Raw genomic sequence first — 17,595 nt, 5'->3', positions numbered from 1 at the left:
AGCCCACCCCAAGTGTTTCTGTGCCCCTTCCAGACTCTGTGAGTTCCTCCCCTTGTTGCCCCTTGCCCCGTGTCCTGAGGCAGCCGATAGGATGGTGTGAGCTGGCCAGTGTCGGTACACAATGGTGCTGCTCCAAGAAACAGCTTCCCAGCTCCTTCATGGGGAAAGGGCCATAAAGGGATTATTGGAGCCTGCATGTTTCTGTTGGATGCGTGAATTAGAAGGCAGCATGCCATGACAGTTTATTCTTCCCAAAACAACAGAATATTAGCATGGGATTGTTGGTGAATAAAAGCATAAACAGGAATTAGTGGCAGTGTCAGCAGCAGGGTTTGTTTCTTCCCTCCGTGCCCAAGGAAACTGCAGACTGAGTGTGGGTTCTGTGTCCTTCAAAACGGCTTTGCGTTTTTAGTGTGTTCCACAGTATCTCTCTGTGGGACCTTATAAAAATCAGAAAAAGCCACCCAAAACCAAGGGAGAGAAGGCTCTGAATCCCTTTTATTTTCACCAAAAATAAGGACAGTTTGTGCTGCTTTCACCTGTGTGGAAAAAAGATACAGTTCAGAAGACATCAGCTGTCACTGCTCATCTGTTTTCACTTCTCCCTCGCTGCTGAATACATGGAAGGAAATGAAAAAACTGTAGGAAAAAATGGAACTTTTTAAAAAATGTTCAGTTATGGGGGATATACCTAAATACAGCCTTAAAATCCCAATGATATTAGATATTGTTGGAATGTTATCTGGTAGCTATTGAGTTGTTTGGGAAAAAAACTTGGAAAACCATTGTTGACATTCCTACAGTTCTGAGAGTGGTCCTGAATTTGGCTTCATTCTTAGAGATGGTTATGAGTATAAGGAATTTTCAAAAAGTGTCATTGTGTTTTAAAACTGCTTTTAAATCTTTGTTAATACTTAATATAAACATACGTGTAGTCAATCTTAAATTTCAGTTGCACTGAACATTGAGACTCAACATCAGCCCTCAGAATTTAGCACAGTAATTTGCAGGCACAAGTCGTTAAGACTGAGATAGGAATAGTCAGATATGTAAGAGCTTTACAGATCAGCAAACCCAGTAATGTCAGTGGGACTGTGGTGCCTGTGATGTTATTCCCATGCATGATTTCAGTGCTAGATTTCTTTAGTAATGGTTATATACATAATTACTCAGTTTACATCTCTGGCATAATTCATTGTTTGTACCCATTTTGTTTAGAACCAACAGACTCCATTTGAAAATGTAGCCCTCAGAGAATTCCTGTTGTTCAGAAATGAAACTTGTGAGAGGTGTGGGGTTTGCACTGTGTATCCCTTGCCATTAGAATAGTGGATTGTCTTTGAAATGACACTGTAAAGGTCACAGCATTGTACAGATGTGTTGCCACGTTACAGTTAAACCATTAGAGGGGTTTTTAGGAACTCAGATGAAAAAGAAAAAAGCAAAGGACAGGAGAGAGATTATCACCTGACTAGTTAAGTAGCTGGTTCCAAACAACATACACTGTCAGTAACACCCTCCCCTGTGGGCTTTCAGATCATGCTCAGCATTGTTTGCTCCCCCTGCTGCTCCTCCTGCTGAGCGTGGACACGAGGCATGGACAGCAAGCCAGGGCTCTGTTGTGTGTCTCTGCCGTGCTCAGTGCCAAACGCTCCAAAGGGATGAGTTGCTTTAAACCTCGTGCCATTTAGAGGGGGTGTCACAGAGGGTCATCTCAGAGTTAGTGCCAGCTGTGGAAGCTTGAGTGTCATTTCCAAAGGGAACACAGTGGAGTTCCAGCCATGTGGACCTTTCCTTCCCATCCCTGGCACTAAGCAATTTTAAATGAACAGAAGTAGAGATATGAGCAGAGAGTTAAACATGGCCAATATGAGCTTTGAATAAATTCTAGAAAATCATCCATTTCAAATGCTGGAAACCTGAAGGAATCAAAAGTTAATACACTTGGGGGAAATACTCTTGTTGATAACAGTTTCTTCTGCTCAGAAAGAACATTCTTGTGCTAAGTTCAGTATTTCATAACATGAGAGGTTGGCTATGGAGTATCTTGTCAGACTAAAGGCAATAGTTGTGCGGGTCTTATGAACATGCACTAAGTAACAAAATGTTCCAATCAGAGAGTCATAAATGTAGCCAGTGTTGGGAGGGGCCTTGAGGATCCCCCAGCTCCAGCTCCCTGGCTGTGCAGAGCAACTCCTGCTGCTGGCCCAGGCTGCCCAGAGCCCATCCAGCCCGGCCCTGGGCACTGCAGGGATCCAGGGGCAGCCACGGCTTCTCTGGGCACCTGTGCCAGGGCCTGCCCACCCTCCCAGGGAAGGGCTCCTTCCTCACATCTCTGTGAATGAGATGGGACTGTATTGTCCTGTTAGGAACTGAAACCAGGACAGCCTTTCCAGCTGGCCTAACTGTGCCTGGGACATCCAGCCTGCCCCGATGGTCCATGCCAGGGCATTGCCCAGGGAAGGGGCAGCCTGGAGTGTGTTCCTGGGGCTCTGCATCTCTGTGGCAGCTGGGATGGCTCAGAATGGTAACCAGATCACTTTGGGACACTCCTTTAGCTTAACAGCTGCAAAGCAGAGAGCTCTTCAGCTGTTCAGAATATGTTTTATCATTCTATCTTTCTTTATGAAATTAAAAACCTCATAATTGGGCTAAAACAGGCTGTAATAAAGGCAGTGCATGCAAGTGTTAAACAATTGGTTTAGCACTGTAATTTTTAAGCAGCTAATGAAAGTCATTGTTTTAGATCTAGTCATGTAAGTGTAAAATTATGAATGTCTGCCCTATTAATCAAGATTCTTTTGAATTCCAAAGAGATTCTGAGGTAGGAGTTTAGTCAGTGAGACATAATCATTTTTCCAGCTCAGTACAGACTAGTCCCATTATTCATGTTTTCTTTTCAATAAGAACCGACACTGTAATTCTCAGCACTTATGATAATTACAAAGGACATTTTTTTCTTTTTCCTTTCTTTTCCTTTAAAATGCTTTTTTTCTCTCCATTGGCATTATAACAAAAAGTAGAATGTTATGATCAGTTTAAATTCTATTCTGGCACTTGCATTTTGCCTGGCAAATTTTGCCCCTTTTCTTCCTTGGCTGTGGTGTACAGCTGTGTGTTGTTGCTATGCCCCAAGTTTTGTGCATCTCAGAGCTTACAAAACATGTCAGTTGGGACTGTCTTACAAGGCATTTGCTTGCTGCAAATGTGATTTTATAGATATTAAAATTGGGCTCAGTGTATACTTGTCTGGATAAAGCCTGAGGCAATCAATAATTGAAAACGTGAAGAGATTAAAAGGCCATTATAGATACACATAATTAGAAATGCGAGTGTCTCTGCATTCTTACAGAGCTGGCTGAAATGAGACCTTTCTAGAGGCTGGTATGTCCAATCTCTGTGCAAACAGCTGTTATGGCTGTGCTGATCCTGCTGTGGTGGGGAGAGGCTTCAGCCCCCCAGCCCCCCTGCCCTGGGCTGGCTCACCTGGACAGTGCCCACCCTTGTGCACACCCCTGTCTGGGGGAGGCCAAACCAGTGCCCACCCTTGTGCACTCCCCTGTCTGGGGGAGGCCAAACCAGTGCCCACCCTTGTCTGGGGGAGGCCAAACCAGTGCCCACCCTTGTGCACACCCCTGTCTGGGGGAGGCCAAACCAGTGCCCACCCTTGTGCACTCCCCAGTCTGGGGGAGGCCAAACCAGTGCCCACCCTTGTGCACTCCCCTGTCTAGGGGGGGCCAAACCAGGAGCTGACTGGAACTGGAGCTGCTGTTTGCCAAAGCTGTGGAGGCAGCCAAGGCCAGGTTTGTTCCTGGCTCACAAGTACAGTGTGTGGATATGGGCAATGGCTCCAGTTGCAGGTTGACCTCTTGCTTGCTGTGTGATTGTCAGCCAGATGTTTCTGAATAGTTGGTTGTTTTGGTCTGTCTGAGTTTCCAGGGTTTACCCACACTGTTTTGCAATGAGTGCCCCAAAAGCTTTGTGAGTGAACCCACAGTGAACGGAGACACTTTGGGTTCAGGGCAGCAGACACCTTAGTTCAGCAGTGCCTGTTTCTGGCAGCTGTAAGCACCACATGGCTTGTGAGGAGTGCAGAGAGAGATGGGTGAGAGATGGATGAGAGCATTGCCTCTGGAGACCTGTGGAAACCTGGTGGTTCCTTTGCTCTTAGAGAGCCACCTCAGATATAATGAACCTTCCTCTGGAAGTGCCTCTTCTCCAGACAGTCAGTAGAGATGCAGATGGGGCTGTACCTCTGTCCTTACAGTTCGGTGTGTGTCTCCTCTCTGCATGGATTGCATGGGAATCAATGGCTGGGGTAGCCAGGATGGATTTCTGAGCCTTTCCCTCCCCTACTCTGACACTTTGTGTACAGAGGAAAAGAACTGATTGAAGTAGGTTAGATTTCAAACCATACTTTCAGTTTAGGGTAATTAAGTGTAATGGGTGATTAATCTGGGGTTTGATGTCCCGCCTTTTTATTCCCCCTGTTTTTCGGAGGGGATGAAGAGAATACAAATAAGATGGCAGGTCAGCAGGAAGTGGAGAGTGAGATCCAAAAAGGGAAGGTACCATTGAAGGCATAAACCACACCAGCTGGTTTTCATTCACTGATACCACTCAATGTCCCGTGCTTTTGGGTTTAAGAACATATTTATTCGTATCTGCATGACCTGTTTAGCACTGAAATACTACTGAGTAGCGAGGCGAGGGGATGAGGCAGGAAAGTGTATCCTTGTCCTACAAGAAGTTGGTAACATTTTAACCCCCCAAGATCCACGGTGCTAATGTTGCAGCCCGAATTCCTACAGCATGCCCGGAAGTTGCTGATCGCGCAGATACTGCCCAGCGTGACTTGTCATGAGGTTTGCGGTGAGAAGGGGCAAAGCACCAGGAACCCCGCGGGGAATGGTTTCAGGAGGGCGCGCCGTGAGCGCTCAGCAGTTGTTGTCGTGGATGAGGCGGCACTTGAGCAGCTTGAGGTAGTTGTCGATTTTGTGGGAGTCGCGGCGCAGGCAGTGCAGCAGGTTGTAGAAGGCAAAGAGCCTGGAGTCCTCGTCAGCGAGCTGCAGGGACGGGAGCCCTTCCCACTGCGAGTAGATCTCGTTCCCGATCTCCCCAGAGTGAAGCTGGAGACACAAAGCGACACGGGTGTAAATGACAGGGAACCTGTTGGCTGTAACAGGCAGCGTTTGAAGGACTGGCCCTGAAGGATGCTGGGCTGGTGAGTGGCTTGTGAAGGGTTCTCAGTTGTGTTTCACACTATTCTGTGTAGGGTTCTGTATCTTCATCCCGGGTTTGAATGATCTTGTTTCCATAAAACATGTAAACACCTTAACTCTTTCAGTAGTGTTTTAAGGGAACTCGTGTGTTAACCCATGTCCAGAGGAACCTGAGCTGGCAGAGAAATCAAACTTTCCTCCATGCATGGACTCATGAGAGCCATCTCTTTTCCACTCCCTCCGCCTTGAAAACTTTGTTAATACTGGAGCCTAGAAATGGTGTGTGTGCATCCCAGATTTGTCTGGGTGTCTTTTTGAAGCAAACTCCCTGTTCCAGGCAGCTTCGAGTACACATTACCAGACAGATCTCTCAGTAGGACATCTTCAGACATACTGGACCTCAGATTCTGCTTAACAAACAAATGCTGAATAATACAGAGACCTGTAATGTCAGAAAGTGAAGTGCAGGAACTCGTGTAGTGAGTCAGTACCTGGGGTGAACATTGGCTCAGGTGTCCTTGTTCCAGAGAGACAATTTTCTCCTAGCACAGCAATCCACCCTTCCCAGCAGGAAGGACACCTGTGCCCACTGGTGCTTGTGCATCATCCTGGCTCGCCACCAGCTGTGCTTTGTAAAGGCACACAGGAGAGTGGCTGTGGAGCCTCCATCATCCAGTCAAAGCAACAGCCAAAAAAAAGACAGATGCAGAAATGTGGCTTGACAGTAATGAATGTGCCAGTCTTATCTTCAGCCTCCTTCTGTAAATAACGTGAATGAGAAGGTGCTGACAGGGAAACTGACTCCTCACTGTTATCTTGGAGCCTCGCCTGCACCCTTTTTCACACAGAGATGCCACAGAGATGTATTTGATTACACTGATAAATGTATTTGTAGCCAGGATGGTAGAAGGTTTCTGAGTAAATACACGCCCAGCAGAAAGAGGGAGAGCCCATGAGTGATGCAGAGGGAGGTGGTGACACAGTGATGGAGGCACTCCCACTGCTGTTCAGCTGCTCAGAGCCTGAGCAGAAGGCAGGAAGTCAGAACCTCTGGTCAGCATCTGACTCACTGACAGAATGATATATTCAGGGGCTGACTGAGGCCCCTTGAAAAATAAACAGGCTAGAGCTGATTTTATTCAGCAAAGCGTTCAATCAATTCCTGCTAACAAGGGCTATTCAAGGATGGGGTTTGTCAGACAACAGCCTTGTTTTCTAAACTCACAAGTGTAGGGGGAACCAAGTCAGAGCCAGAGCTCAGAGGAGCCAGTGTGGTGCAAAAAGAGAAATGGGAGATGGCAGGATTGCTTTGTGCATGGCACATCTTTGCAACAGCCTGAACTTCCAGGGCACTTACACACACGGGATGTTTCCCAAACTGTGCACATTAACTGTGTGTATACACGGGTACAGATATGCCAAAATGTGTGTAAATACAAACTGAGAAACAAGAGGGCTGATGCATCCTTAAACAATCCAGACTGCAAACTGAACCCACTCCAGGATAAAATTGCAGTCCCCAGGCCCGAGGAGTACACCTTGCCCTGCAGGGAGCGTGAGGGATTAGGCTGTGCCAGTCACATCACTTTGTCTCTAGAAATTTCAAGATAGCAGAAGAAAAGAAAGCTGAAAGAAGAAAGCTGAAAAGTTCTCAGACTCAACAATTCTGGCTCCCATTTTTATCTTCACACCTACTTTATATCTTAATATCCCATTTGTTATCTTCTCATCTTCCTTTCATACCCCAGGCAGGGAGAGTCTGTCTCCGTGTGCCTTAGAGCAACAGGCTGGAGGGTGTTCAGGAACTAATACTCACCCGCCCAACTATTTTCTCCATTCCCTCCAGAAGGCGCTTGTTCTGCTCCTCAATCTCTACAGCCTTCCAGAGAATGGTTTCTGGAGCTTCTTTGATGCTTTGTACTTCAGAGGCCAAGTGGATCAGGGGATCGTTCCAGGAGCGCAGCACTCCCAGCACTAAGTTCAGGAGGTCTTCGTGCTGCTCACCCATGTCGAGGAGAGGGTGTGAAATAAGAAGGATAAATACTGGAGCATTAGAAGACATTTAGAGTAGGGTGCTCAGAAACTGGGAATTAGAGACTTATTCCAGGACCTATCACTGCATGGGCTCTATAACCCTGTCTAGATAACTCTGTACAACTGCGTTTTTGAAGTTTATAATTGGTGTCATCATATTGTACAAGATTTGCACAAACAGTTACAGTATTGCAATGGAAATTAAGTCCTCTCAACATTAAAAACTAGCAAGCACAACCATGTTTCATTTCTGGGAAAAAACCCCAGAACTACCATTATTTGTGTTTTATTAACATTTCAAAATCCAATTGTTTTAATTTTTTTTTTTAGTTTAGTACTAACTGGAAGGTACATATGGTAACCCACTAAATGGCTCTTATTGCCTCTGTGTAACTCCTGTGTCCTCCCCTTTGCCCAGTGGCGCTTCCAGCAACAGCTCTCTGGTTTTAAGAAAGGTCTTTTCTTGTGGGCAATAGGAATGCACAAAGCTCATGGTTATGGCAGGGTTAGTGTCAAACCTTTGCTGGATGCACCAGCCGGGGCCAGGAGTCCTACTGGTCCCACCAGAGTTTCTGAGGAAGCTGCAGCACAGTGGGCTTGCAAAGGTGTCACCACCATGAAAGCGACAGAGAGTTCTCCCTGCAACAGCCCCATTTCTGGCCCTCTGCTTATGTTTGGAATCTGGAAGTTTTGTCTGTGAGCATGGGCTGAACCAAACCATCTCCATCTTCCCTTGAGTTTATAATTTTTACATTAGATGTAAGTCTGTGGTGTATTTCTCTTTCTGGGTGTTTTTCAGTATTTCACACCAGAGTGTTTGTATTTGCATGATTACATGGCCAGTTTTGCCTACTGGTAACAGCAAGAAAATCCATTCAGCATTTGTTTAGTAATGTCACAGCTTTCAGCTGCTGGAAAACTGTTTATCTCTGCCTACATAGAGCAATGTATTTTTATGTTTGTTAAAATAATAACTATAAGGTATTTTAAGATGAAGTTTAGAGGTTGTGGTGTTCTCCACACTGTACAAGTGCAGTAACTGGCATTGCTCCAGAAATTGTATTTTAACTGCTAACAAGATGCAGTGACTAAATGTCCCACACAGGGAAAGGCAGGGACGATGAGAGTTACTGGTACATAGTTGGGCTGTGTGGTTTGTGAATTAGTATCAGCAAATGTCGATCAGCTTCTCTTGGCTTTTTGGGGCTTTCCTCTACCTGGCTTCTTTATTCCAGGGAGCTGATTTCTCTGTCTGCTGCCTCCCTACTCCACAGCCCTCCCTCTTCCCCTCTCCCCTGCTCTGCCTTACCCTGACTGTCAGTGGGACTTACATGGATCTGCTGGGCTTGCTCCTTGTCCTCGGGAGTGGTGAGGGAGGAGGTGTGGCAGCCATTGACAGCCTTGGCGATGAACCCGCGGCCCTGGGCGTAGCGTTCGTCCTGCGCGTGAGCGGGGCGGGCGTCAGTGAAGCAGCAGCAGCCTCGGCTCCAGCGATCGGGAACCAGGGGCTGGGCTGCTGCTTTCACACTGCCTTGGGGCTGCAGAGCTCGGAGCTTCCTGGTGGGTCTTGAGAGTGGAACTGGCACCCAGAAACTCAGCCTTGCACCCAGAAACACAGCCTTGCACCCATCACACCCAGCCTTGCACCCATCAAACACAGCCTTGCACCCACCAAACCCAGCCTTGCACCCATCACACCCAGCCTTGCACCCACCAAACACAGCCTTGCACCCAGAAACACAGCCTTGCACCCATCACACACAGCCTTGCACCCATCACACCCAGCCTTGCACCCAGAAACACAGCCTTGCACCCAGAAACACAGCCTTGCACCCATCAAACTCAGCCTTGCACCCAGCAAACACAGCCTTGCACCCAGAAACACAGCCTTGCACCCACCAAACACAGCCTTGCACCCATCACACACAGCCTTGCACCCACCAAACACAGCCTTGCACCCAGAAAACACAGCCTTGCACCCATCAAACACAGCCTTGCACCCATCACACACAGCCTTGCACCCACCAAACCCAGCCTTGTCCCACAGATAAAGAATGTGGGGAAATGCCTTGTTTTAATAGAAATGTTGGGCCTGTGAGCAATGGTCAGCCCCATGCACAGGCTGGGTTGGCATTGGGGCTGTCCCTGTCCGTGCAGCAACACTGTCTCTTTACTTACTGGAGCATTTCCTGTGGTAACAAATGGCTGTGCTTGAAAAGTGTTAAACTGCAATTTTATATCTTCTTGCTCTCAGGAAAAGACAGAGTACTTACAAATTCATTGAAGATGTCTGAAGAGAGGGAGTGGATGTAGTGGGAAAGTTTGACTGCTCGGTCAAAAAGCTCCTCAAGGGATACTTGGCAGTTGATGGATCCATTGGGGCAGATGGGCAGGGAGGTGACTCCTTCCTTTGTCAGGAGCATGTTGGACACCAGGAGGGCCACCAGCACCAGGCCTGTTCGAGTTAAAACAGAGCACAGTGGAACCCCAGGGACTTGAGCTGCATTTAGGAGTGGCTGCAAGAGCCATTGCTGGGTGGTGTGGGTTGTGCTGTCCCGTGGGTGAGAGGACCCTGTGCTGGGTGGTGTGGGTTGTGCTGTCCCGTGGGTGAGAGGACCCTGTGCTGGGTGGTGTGGGTTGTGCTGTCCCGTGGGTGAGAGGACCCTGTGCTGGGTGGTGTGGGTTGTGCTGTCCCGTGGGTGAGAGGACCCTGTGCTGGGTGGTGTGGGTTGTGCTGTCCCGTGGGTGAGAGGACCCTGTGCTGGGTGATGTGGGTTGTGCTGTCCCGTGGGTGAGAGGACCCTGTGCTGGGTGGTGTGGGTTGTGCTGTCCCGTGGGTGAGAGGACCCTGTGCTGGGTGGTGTGGGTTGTGCTGTCCCGTGGGTGAGAGGACCCTGTGCTGGGTGGTGTGGGTTGTGCTGTCCCGTGGGTGAGAGGACCCTGTGCTGGGTGGTGTGGGTTGTGCTGTCCCGTGGGTGAGAGGACCCTGTGCTGGGTGGTGTGGGTTGTGCTGTCCCGTGGGTGAGAGGACCCTGTGCTGGGTGGTGTGGGTTGTGCTGTCCCGTGGGTGAGAGGACCCTGTGCTGGGTGGTGTGGGTTGTGCTGTCCCGTGGGTGAGAGGACCCTGTGCTGGGTGGTGTGGGTTGTGCTGTCCCGTGGGTGAGAGGACCCTGTGCTGGCTGCTGACTGGAGGGGAGCAGCCCTGCAGTTCTGTCCTTCTGCCATCCTCCTCCCCTCTGTCACCCTGACAGCACAGCAGAGCCAGCTGCAGGGGCTGAGGAGACAAGGGAGCCTGTCCTGCACTGTGCACTCTGTTCTGAAGTCCTTACTATTGACTCTGGATATATAACACACTGATAAATGGAAGGAAAAATCAAACTTCTTCACAGTGTAAATATAGTGTCATAATTATATTTGCACAGATACCTAAGATGGAAAATAGATTGGTCTTTTTTAAACTTTTTTTATTTCCCTTCTCCACCTCCTCCTCCTCCTCCCAGAGGTCCTTTTCTTCTTTGCAAACATTTGGAGTTTAAATTAATTTTTGTGGGAAGGTGGTTAGGTCACTCTCTTAAGGTTTTGATTGTCCTGGGAGTTCCCTCAGAAGGTTTCCAGCAGCTGTGCTGCTTTGCTATTTAGAGTTGAACCCTGAATTTCCTACTGCTAAGAAATCAGAGAGATTTCCTGTCTTTTCTCCTGAGTTTCTAAAACTGACATAGAAGACTTTTCACTATCTAAAGCACAAAACCTCATCTGTTTAAAACTTTCCATATTAACTTAACAGAGTTAAGTTTTCTATTTAGTGACATGAAATATACCCAGAAAAACAATGGAAACATAAAAGCAAATATTTGTAAACGAATGTGTGTCCTCAAAGAACACTGTTCTGTGCTCTGAGGTTTTTACTTCTGGAAATAGACCTGTTCCCTGTCCTGATGCACTGGACTTCCTTTAAATGCTGAATTAAACTGTCCTTCAGAAGAACTACCCCAATGACATCATGGGATGAGTTTCCTTCTCACTCTACACTCAAAAAGGTGCATTTAGTGTGTAGTGAAGCAAACCTTCCTCCTCCCTGTGGGCAAGGTGCATGCTGTGTGCTGCAGTGGGGAAACTGCTCTGTGAATGAGAAAAGCTGAGACTGGTTGGCTTAGAAGGCTGGAGACTGTTCTGGAAACTTTCCCCTCAAAATCCCCCCATCTCTTGGAGCTCTGTGGACAGTGACTCCTGGTCTCTGCCTGCTGAGTGGTGGAGCCCCAGGCTGGGCCCAGGCTTTGGGGGGCAGGGGGCACATCCCTCAAGCCGGTTTTCTGTGGCACTGCCCAGTGCAAAGGCAGCCTTGGCAGGCAGGAGGGATCGGGCTGCCTTCTGCAGGTGTGGTTCTCATTTCTGGAAGACCTCAGTTTCCAGAGCTGTTACATTTCAGTTGCTTCCTAATTCAGTCTAAATGGAAACAAATATAAAGTTATCAGCCGGCGAATGTCAGAAGTCTTACCTTTGAGAGAAGCCCCCTTGGCGCTCATGGCAGGGATCCTGTGTGAGGACTTGCTTTAGCAGAAAGAAATCTCAATATTTGCTGTTATTCTCTGCACTTACCACTTTTATATCCTCCCCCCAGGCCCACTTTGCATACATTCAGCAGGTCGTGGAGTTTACCTCGATAATTACAAACATCAAATCGCCTTTATTCCACATTCATATTCATTATTTTGGGTTGGGTTTGAAATTATTGTTATGTTTAACTGTGAGAGGGAATTTCATTAACAATTCAGCTGTGGGATCCCAGGTATGTTTGAACAGAGGGAGCACCAACATTTTGCCCTGAATGAGGTGCAATGCCATTGATCCAGTTGTCAGTCTGAGACAGGTATTCATCTTTCTGAACTGCTGTTCCTACTCCCCACAACAGGCTCCTCACCCTTCCTTGTTTCTTCAGCCATCCAAGATTGCTGATGTGAAAATTCTGGCTGTTCATTGAAGGCAAATGGTATTTTAAAATGTCCCCATTGAGAGAAATAGCATAAATTGTACTGAAATTTATCCAGAGAAAGGGAATGGAGGCTCCTGGACAGACAGGTCACTATCTGCAAAATTAGAGATACGACATTCCTGGTCAGTCAAAAACTGTATTACACAGCACAAATCATGACAAAGATGATCCTCAGTCTGAGAGATGTTTAGAGAAATAGGGACAGTTCTTATATTAAAACAGTAGTAATTTGGAGCAATAGAAGAGGTAGAAGTTGGGTTTACTGTTCAATTCCAAATGTTTCATGAATAAATTAGCATTATTTAAAAAGAAAAAACCCAACCTCTACAAACCCACGAAATTATTTTCCATACTTGAGAACCCTTTGCGTCCAAGGGGGGCGTTTCCCCCACATGCAAAGCGTGTGCTGTCGTCAGCAGAGGGATTTGGTTTCAGGGAGATGCGTCTGTGGGATCTGCAGAGCAGCCTCAGCAGTTGGCCCTGTCCTCTCCCTGGGTCAGCCTCACCTGGCTGAGCATGGCACTAAATGCACCACCTTCCAGCTGCTTCTCAGGCCCATCTACCAGGAAAACACTTCCAAGTCATACATCAGAATGAATAAGGGATACAGTGTTAGGTGTTGTCTTGCTTTAGACAACTTGTTCATAACTATGGGACAGGTCTGTGTGTAATCCTGAATCCTTCATTATTTCATAACTATGGACGTGATTCTTGGAGCAATGATGAACAAGGGAGAAGAAAGGCAGAGCATTTAGGGAGCAAACATGGAAGGCATTCCTTGGGAGGGAAGATGCTCCAGCAGTAAACCAGAACTGGTGCCAGGGGTTCTCCATCTGCCAAACCAGAACTGGTGCCAGGGGTTCCCCATCTGCCAAGCTCAGGGGTGTCTCTAGAACAATTTATTCTCACAGAGGCTGCATCTGATGGGGAATTGAGGTCCTGCTGTGTCAGTGAAGCCACCTGATGAAGACAATTTTAGAATAGGGCCACAGCCAGAACTCTGGAATGGATGGTGGAAAAACAGCTGCCTCCCAAATGCAGACACTTGACTTGTGAGCTTGGTTTGAAACTCTTCCCCAATAAGATTACAGGTAAGACTGAAAAATGAGAAGAGTCCTGTGAATGAGACGAATGAACAGTTCTCAGCCCAGCAGTTGCTCTTTCACACAAGTCTCCTTGGCATTCTGAGGGTTTGCTATTGGTGTTAAAATCAGGCAGAGTTACTGAGTATGAGGGAGCAGACCCTGAAGGCAGCAGGCAAAGTGCCCAGGCTGTGTTTTCCCTTGCTGGGGAGAAGGGCTCCTCTGAGCCTGACACCATCAGCCAAAGGCAGTGTCCTCCTCTGACTCAGCTGGGAGAAGAGCCTTGCACAGCCCCCACTGAAAGTGCCCGCTCTGCCTTCGCAGAGTGACCTGGCTCTATATCCTACAGCAGGGCAGGATGGAGCCTGGCATCCCATCCTCTGGGGTTATCCCTGCCCCATGGGCAAGGAAGCTGATCCCAGCCCCAGTACCCCTCATCCCGGGGTGGCTGAGGGCAGCTCTGCAAACAGCTGGGCAGTCCCCAGGACTGGGGGAGAGCCTCTGGAACAGGGAAACCAGAGCACTCCTGGGATCAGCAGCACCTTTCCATCTCCCTTTGTCTTCTACTGCTGCCTTAGGAATTTAGTGGAGTTTTATTTTCAACATCTTCCCTGGAAATAAAATTAGTAGGATGTTGCCACCCTGTGTAAACAATATGCCAGAAGAAGGACTTATTAAATGCAGACTTATTATGCAGCTTTTAGCTCATTGCTCATACTTCATAGGCATGGCATGTGATGTATCACTGTGCCAGATAACAACAGTTCACATGCTCATTTCTCAATAACCTTTTCTTTCCACCTCATATCAGGTTGCCAACCATGAATTAGACTGTGACATTTTGATTGAGAGCTATTGATCAGTACTGGAAGATCAAATGTTCTTATTCCATTTTACTTTGTTTAGAGTTTTTGAGATATGCAAAGTGTTGTGTCTGATTGATGGCTAACAGAGAAGAATGAAAAATCTTTTCTCATAGATTACTGCTTTGCAGAATACTTAACTAGTTGAATCAAAGATTGGAATGTAGCTCTTAATTTTGTCTTTACTGACTTGGAAGTACCTGTGTGTAACAGCAGCACATGAGTTGATGCAGAAGTTTGAAACACCAGGGAGCACCTGCAGGTGATCAGGGTAGTCAGCATGGACACCCTAAAGTCAGATCATGCTCGACCAAAGGGATTGCCTTCTGTGAGGAGCAGATGTGGGGAGAGCAGGGGGTGTTGTCTGCATGACTTCAGCAAGGCTTTCACACCGTCTCTGGCAGGGGCTGCTGCACAGAAGATCCACCTGAACGTGAAGAGCAGCTTTGCTGTGAGGGTGACCAAGCACTGGCACAGGTGCCCAGAGGGTGTGGAATCCCTGCCTGCAGAGGTTCCAGAGAGGGCTGGGTGCAATCCCGTGCCATGTGCTCTGGGATGGCCCTGCCTGAGCAGGGAGGTGGGACCAGGTGACCCACTGTGGTCCCTTCCAGCCTCACCCATCCTGGGATTCTGTAAGGTGGAGTCATAATACTGAAAATACAGTTTGTCTTGTCTTTTCTTTGATGGAATATTTGCTAAGTGTTCCAGTCAAACTAACTTAGTGATTGGCTTCAGAGAGATGCAGAGCTATTTTGCCTGGATCAAACCCAAATCCTCAGAGCAGTCTGGATTGTCATTGAATCATAAAACCATGAAGGGCCCTCAAGGATCATCTCCTTCCAACCCACCCTCCACCTGGCAGGGACACCTTCACTAGACCAGGTTGCTCAAAGCCCCATCCAAACATGTAGAAAAGATATTTGGAGGAGGAACATAAACACTATTTTTTCAATCTAGACAGTTTCGTCTTTTCTGATTACTCCCTATAATCTCCATGAAATTTTTGTGCAAAATTGAGGTGATTTTCCAGGATTCTCTTAAACAAAGGCTCTTTCTTCTCCCATTTTCTTCATACAGGGAACAGAAGAATTTTAAAAGCATTCTTTCCAAATGTTTATTTCAGCAAAACCAGCAAAATGGGGAATGAGTACTTCCTGAGTGTGCTCTCTGTGTGAAAGCTGGTAAAAAATAGATAAGAACATAAGGGAAAATGATTCCATATGGAGAAAAAAAAATAAAAAAGGTGGAAATCTTTAGGAGATTTTCAGTTTCATTTTAATTCAAGTACGAGTGTGGTTTCATACAATTTCAGAAGTAGACACAAGAATGAAATGGCAGAACATGTTTCAAAAATAATTTATCAGCATTGCCTCTATGGTGACATAGATCCAAGTGCACCATGAAATATTAAGTGTGATCCCAAGGAGAATTCCAGATAATGATAGTCAGACCCCAGGGGACTCTGCAAAGAGTGGAGTCAAAGCTGGCCAGTGTATGTTGGTCTGATAGTTGGACTTGTTTGAAGTCTGGGGCTCTGTGTTCACTAATGCTGGACCTGGGTATTGTCAATCACTTGGCACTGTCAGTTTGATCTGGATGGCCCATAACTGCTCAGCTGAGTTATCCTGAGCCGTGCTCTGGCACTTACCCTGCCCTCATACCCAACACCAGCTTGATCTGAGTGTGCAGGGCGTGTGAGAAGGGCCTGAGTGTGCAGGCTGTGTGAGAAGGGTCTGAGTGTGCAGGCTGTGTGAGAAGGGCCTGAGTGTGCAGGGTGTGTGAGAAGGGTCTGAGTGTGCAGGGTGTGTGAGAAGGGTCTGAGTGCAGGGTGTGTGAGAAGGGTCTGAGTGTGCAGGGTGTGTGAGAAGGGTCTGAGTGTGCAGGGTGTGTGAGAAGGGTCTGAGTGTGCAGGGTGTGTGAGAAGGGCCTGAGTGTGCAGGGTGTGTGAGAAGGGTCTGAGTGTGCAGGGTGTGTGAGAAGAGTCTGAGTGTGCAGGGTGTGTGAGAAGGGCCTGACTGTGCAGGGTGTGTGAGAAGGGTCTGAGTGTGCAGGGTGTGTGAGAAGGGTCTGAGTGTGCAGGGTGTGTGAGAAGGGTCTGAGTGCAGGGTGTGTGAGAAGGGTCTGAGTGTGCAGGCTGTGTGAGAAGGGTCTGAGTGTGCAGGGTGTGTGAGAAGGGTCTAAGTGTGCAGGGTGTGTGAGAAGGGTCTGAGTGTGCAGGGTATGTGAGAAGGGTCTGAGTGTGCAGGGTGTGTGAGAAGGGTCTGAGTGTGCAGGGTATGTGAGAAGGGTCTGAGTGTGCAGGGTATGTGAGAAGGGTCTGAGTGTGCAGGGTGTGTGAGAAGGGTCTGAGTGTGCAGGGTGTGTGAGAAGGGTCTAAGTGTGCAGGGTGTGTGAGAAGGGTCTGAGTGTGCAGGGTGTGTGAGAAGGGTCTGAGTGTGCAGGGTGTGTGAGAAGGGTCTGAGTGTGCAGGGTGTGTGAGAAGGGTCTAAGTGTGCAGGGTGTGTGAGAAGGGTCTGAGTGTGCAGGGTGTGTGAGAAGGGTCTGAGTGTGCAGGGTGTGTGAGAAGGGTCTGAGTGTGCAGGGTGTGTGAGAAGGGTCTGAGTGTGCAGGCTGTGTGAGAAGGGTCTGACACTGCCAGGACAAAGAGACACTACAAACCTTCTGTGTGATGGGAAGTGGCAGAGTGAGCAGTGCTGGGTCAGCATTTCATGTCACAGGACTGCAATATTATTTATCCAATACCTTGAGTCCAGGTTTCCTGTTTCAGAGCTGAAAACTAGTGATTTGGGAAGTGAAGAAAGATAAAAGGGAATTTCCACGCTGCAAAACTCCCTGGGAGAGGATTACTAGGATCATTGCTGTGTGGTTGAGGTTTGGAGTAGCTGTGACAGCTTCTCCTGTCTGTCCAGTTGGAGTCTTGCTCTGCTTCTGGGCTGGTGGAGTCACACACTGCGCTGTGGTTGGCCTGATTTCCAGAGCTGTGAGGGACAGCCCAGTCCACATGGAGAAGTCTGGAAGTATTTGTGCCCTTTGTCCTGTAAGATACGGGTACTGCCAGAAAAACATCCCTGTTCAGCTCTGCCTTAGCTACAGGAAACAGTCTGCTGGATTCTGAGGCACGTTGGGCATCACAGCTGCAGGGACTGCACACCCAGGGTTCAAACTGCTCTCCATTTTTGCTTGTTTTCCCACACATTGGCTTTTCTCTCTGATTTTTCCCCCTTGAGCCTGTTCTGCTGTGATCACAGCCACAGCCTGCTGCAATCGAGTTATTTTCTGTAAGACCCTGATGTCAGCGAGTCGTTATTCAGGATAAAGTGGGACGAGTTGCAGGATTTTACTCAGGGCAGGCACAGCACAGAGGAATTCACTGACGGGCTGGGGCAGTAGTGGTGTGTTTTAAG

The 17,595-nt window shown here is 47.9% G+C and overlaps 1 protein-coding gene and 1 long non-coding RNA gene across 3 annotated transcripts in view; one reads left to right on the top strand and one right to left on the bottom strand.

Annotated features, from left to right (window-relative positions):
• The window catches only part of LOC139671014 (uncharacterized), a 354,063-nt gene that overhangs the window by 215,644 nt on the left and 120,824 nt on the right, over positions 1 to 17,595 (top strand). The gene's annotated exons all lie outside the window — the stretch shown is intronic.
• On the bottom strand, positions 4,838 to 11,779 carry PRL (prolactin). The gene is made up of 5 exons (XM_071553170.1): positions 11,752 to 11,779; positions 9,530 to 9,711; positions 8,588 to 8,695; positions 7,039 to 7,218; positions 4,838 to 5,129 (listed from the first exon to the last, which is right to left on the bottom strand). Exons 1-5 carry the CDS (start codon positions 11,777 to 11,779, stop codon positions 4,938 to 4,940), a joined length of 690 nt encoding a protein of 229 aa, XP_071409271.1. The 3' UTR covers positions 4,838 to 4,937.

The sequence above is a fragment of the Pithys albifrons genome, chromosome 4 (assembly GCF_047495875.1).
Source record: "Pithys albifrons albifrons isolate INPA30051 chromosome 4, PitAlb_v1, whole genome shotgun sequence".
In the NCBI taxonomy this organism is placed as follows: Eukaryota; Metazoa; Chordata; class Aves; order Passeriformes; family Thamnophilidae; genus Pithys; species Pithys albifrons.
Note: the sequence above shows the minus strand (reverse complement) of the source record. Positions and strands in the feature narration are given on the sequence as shown.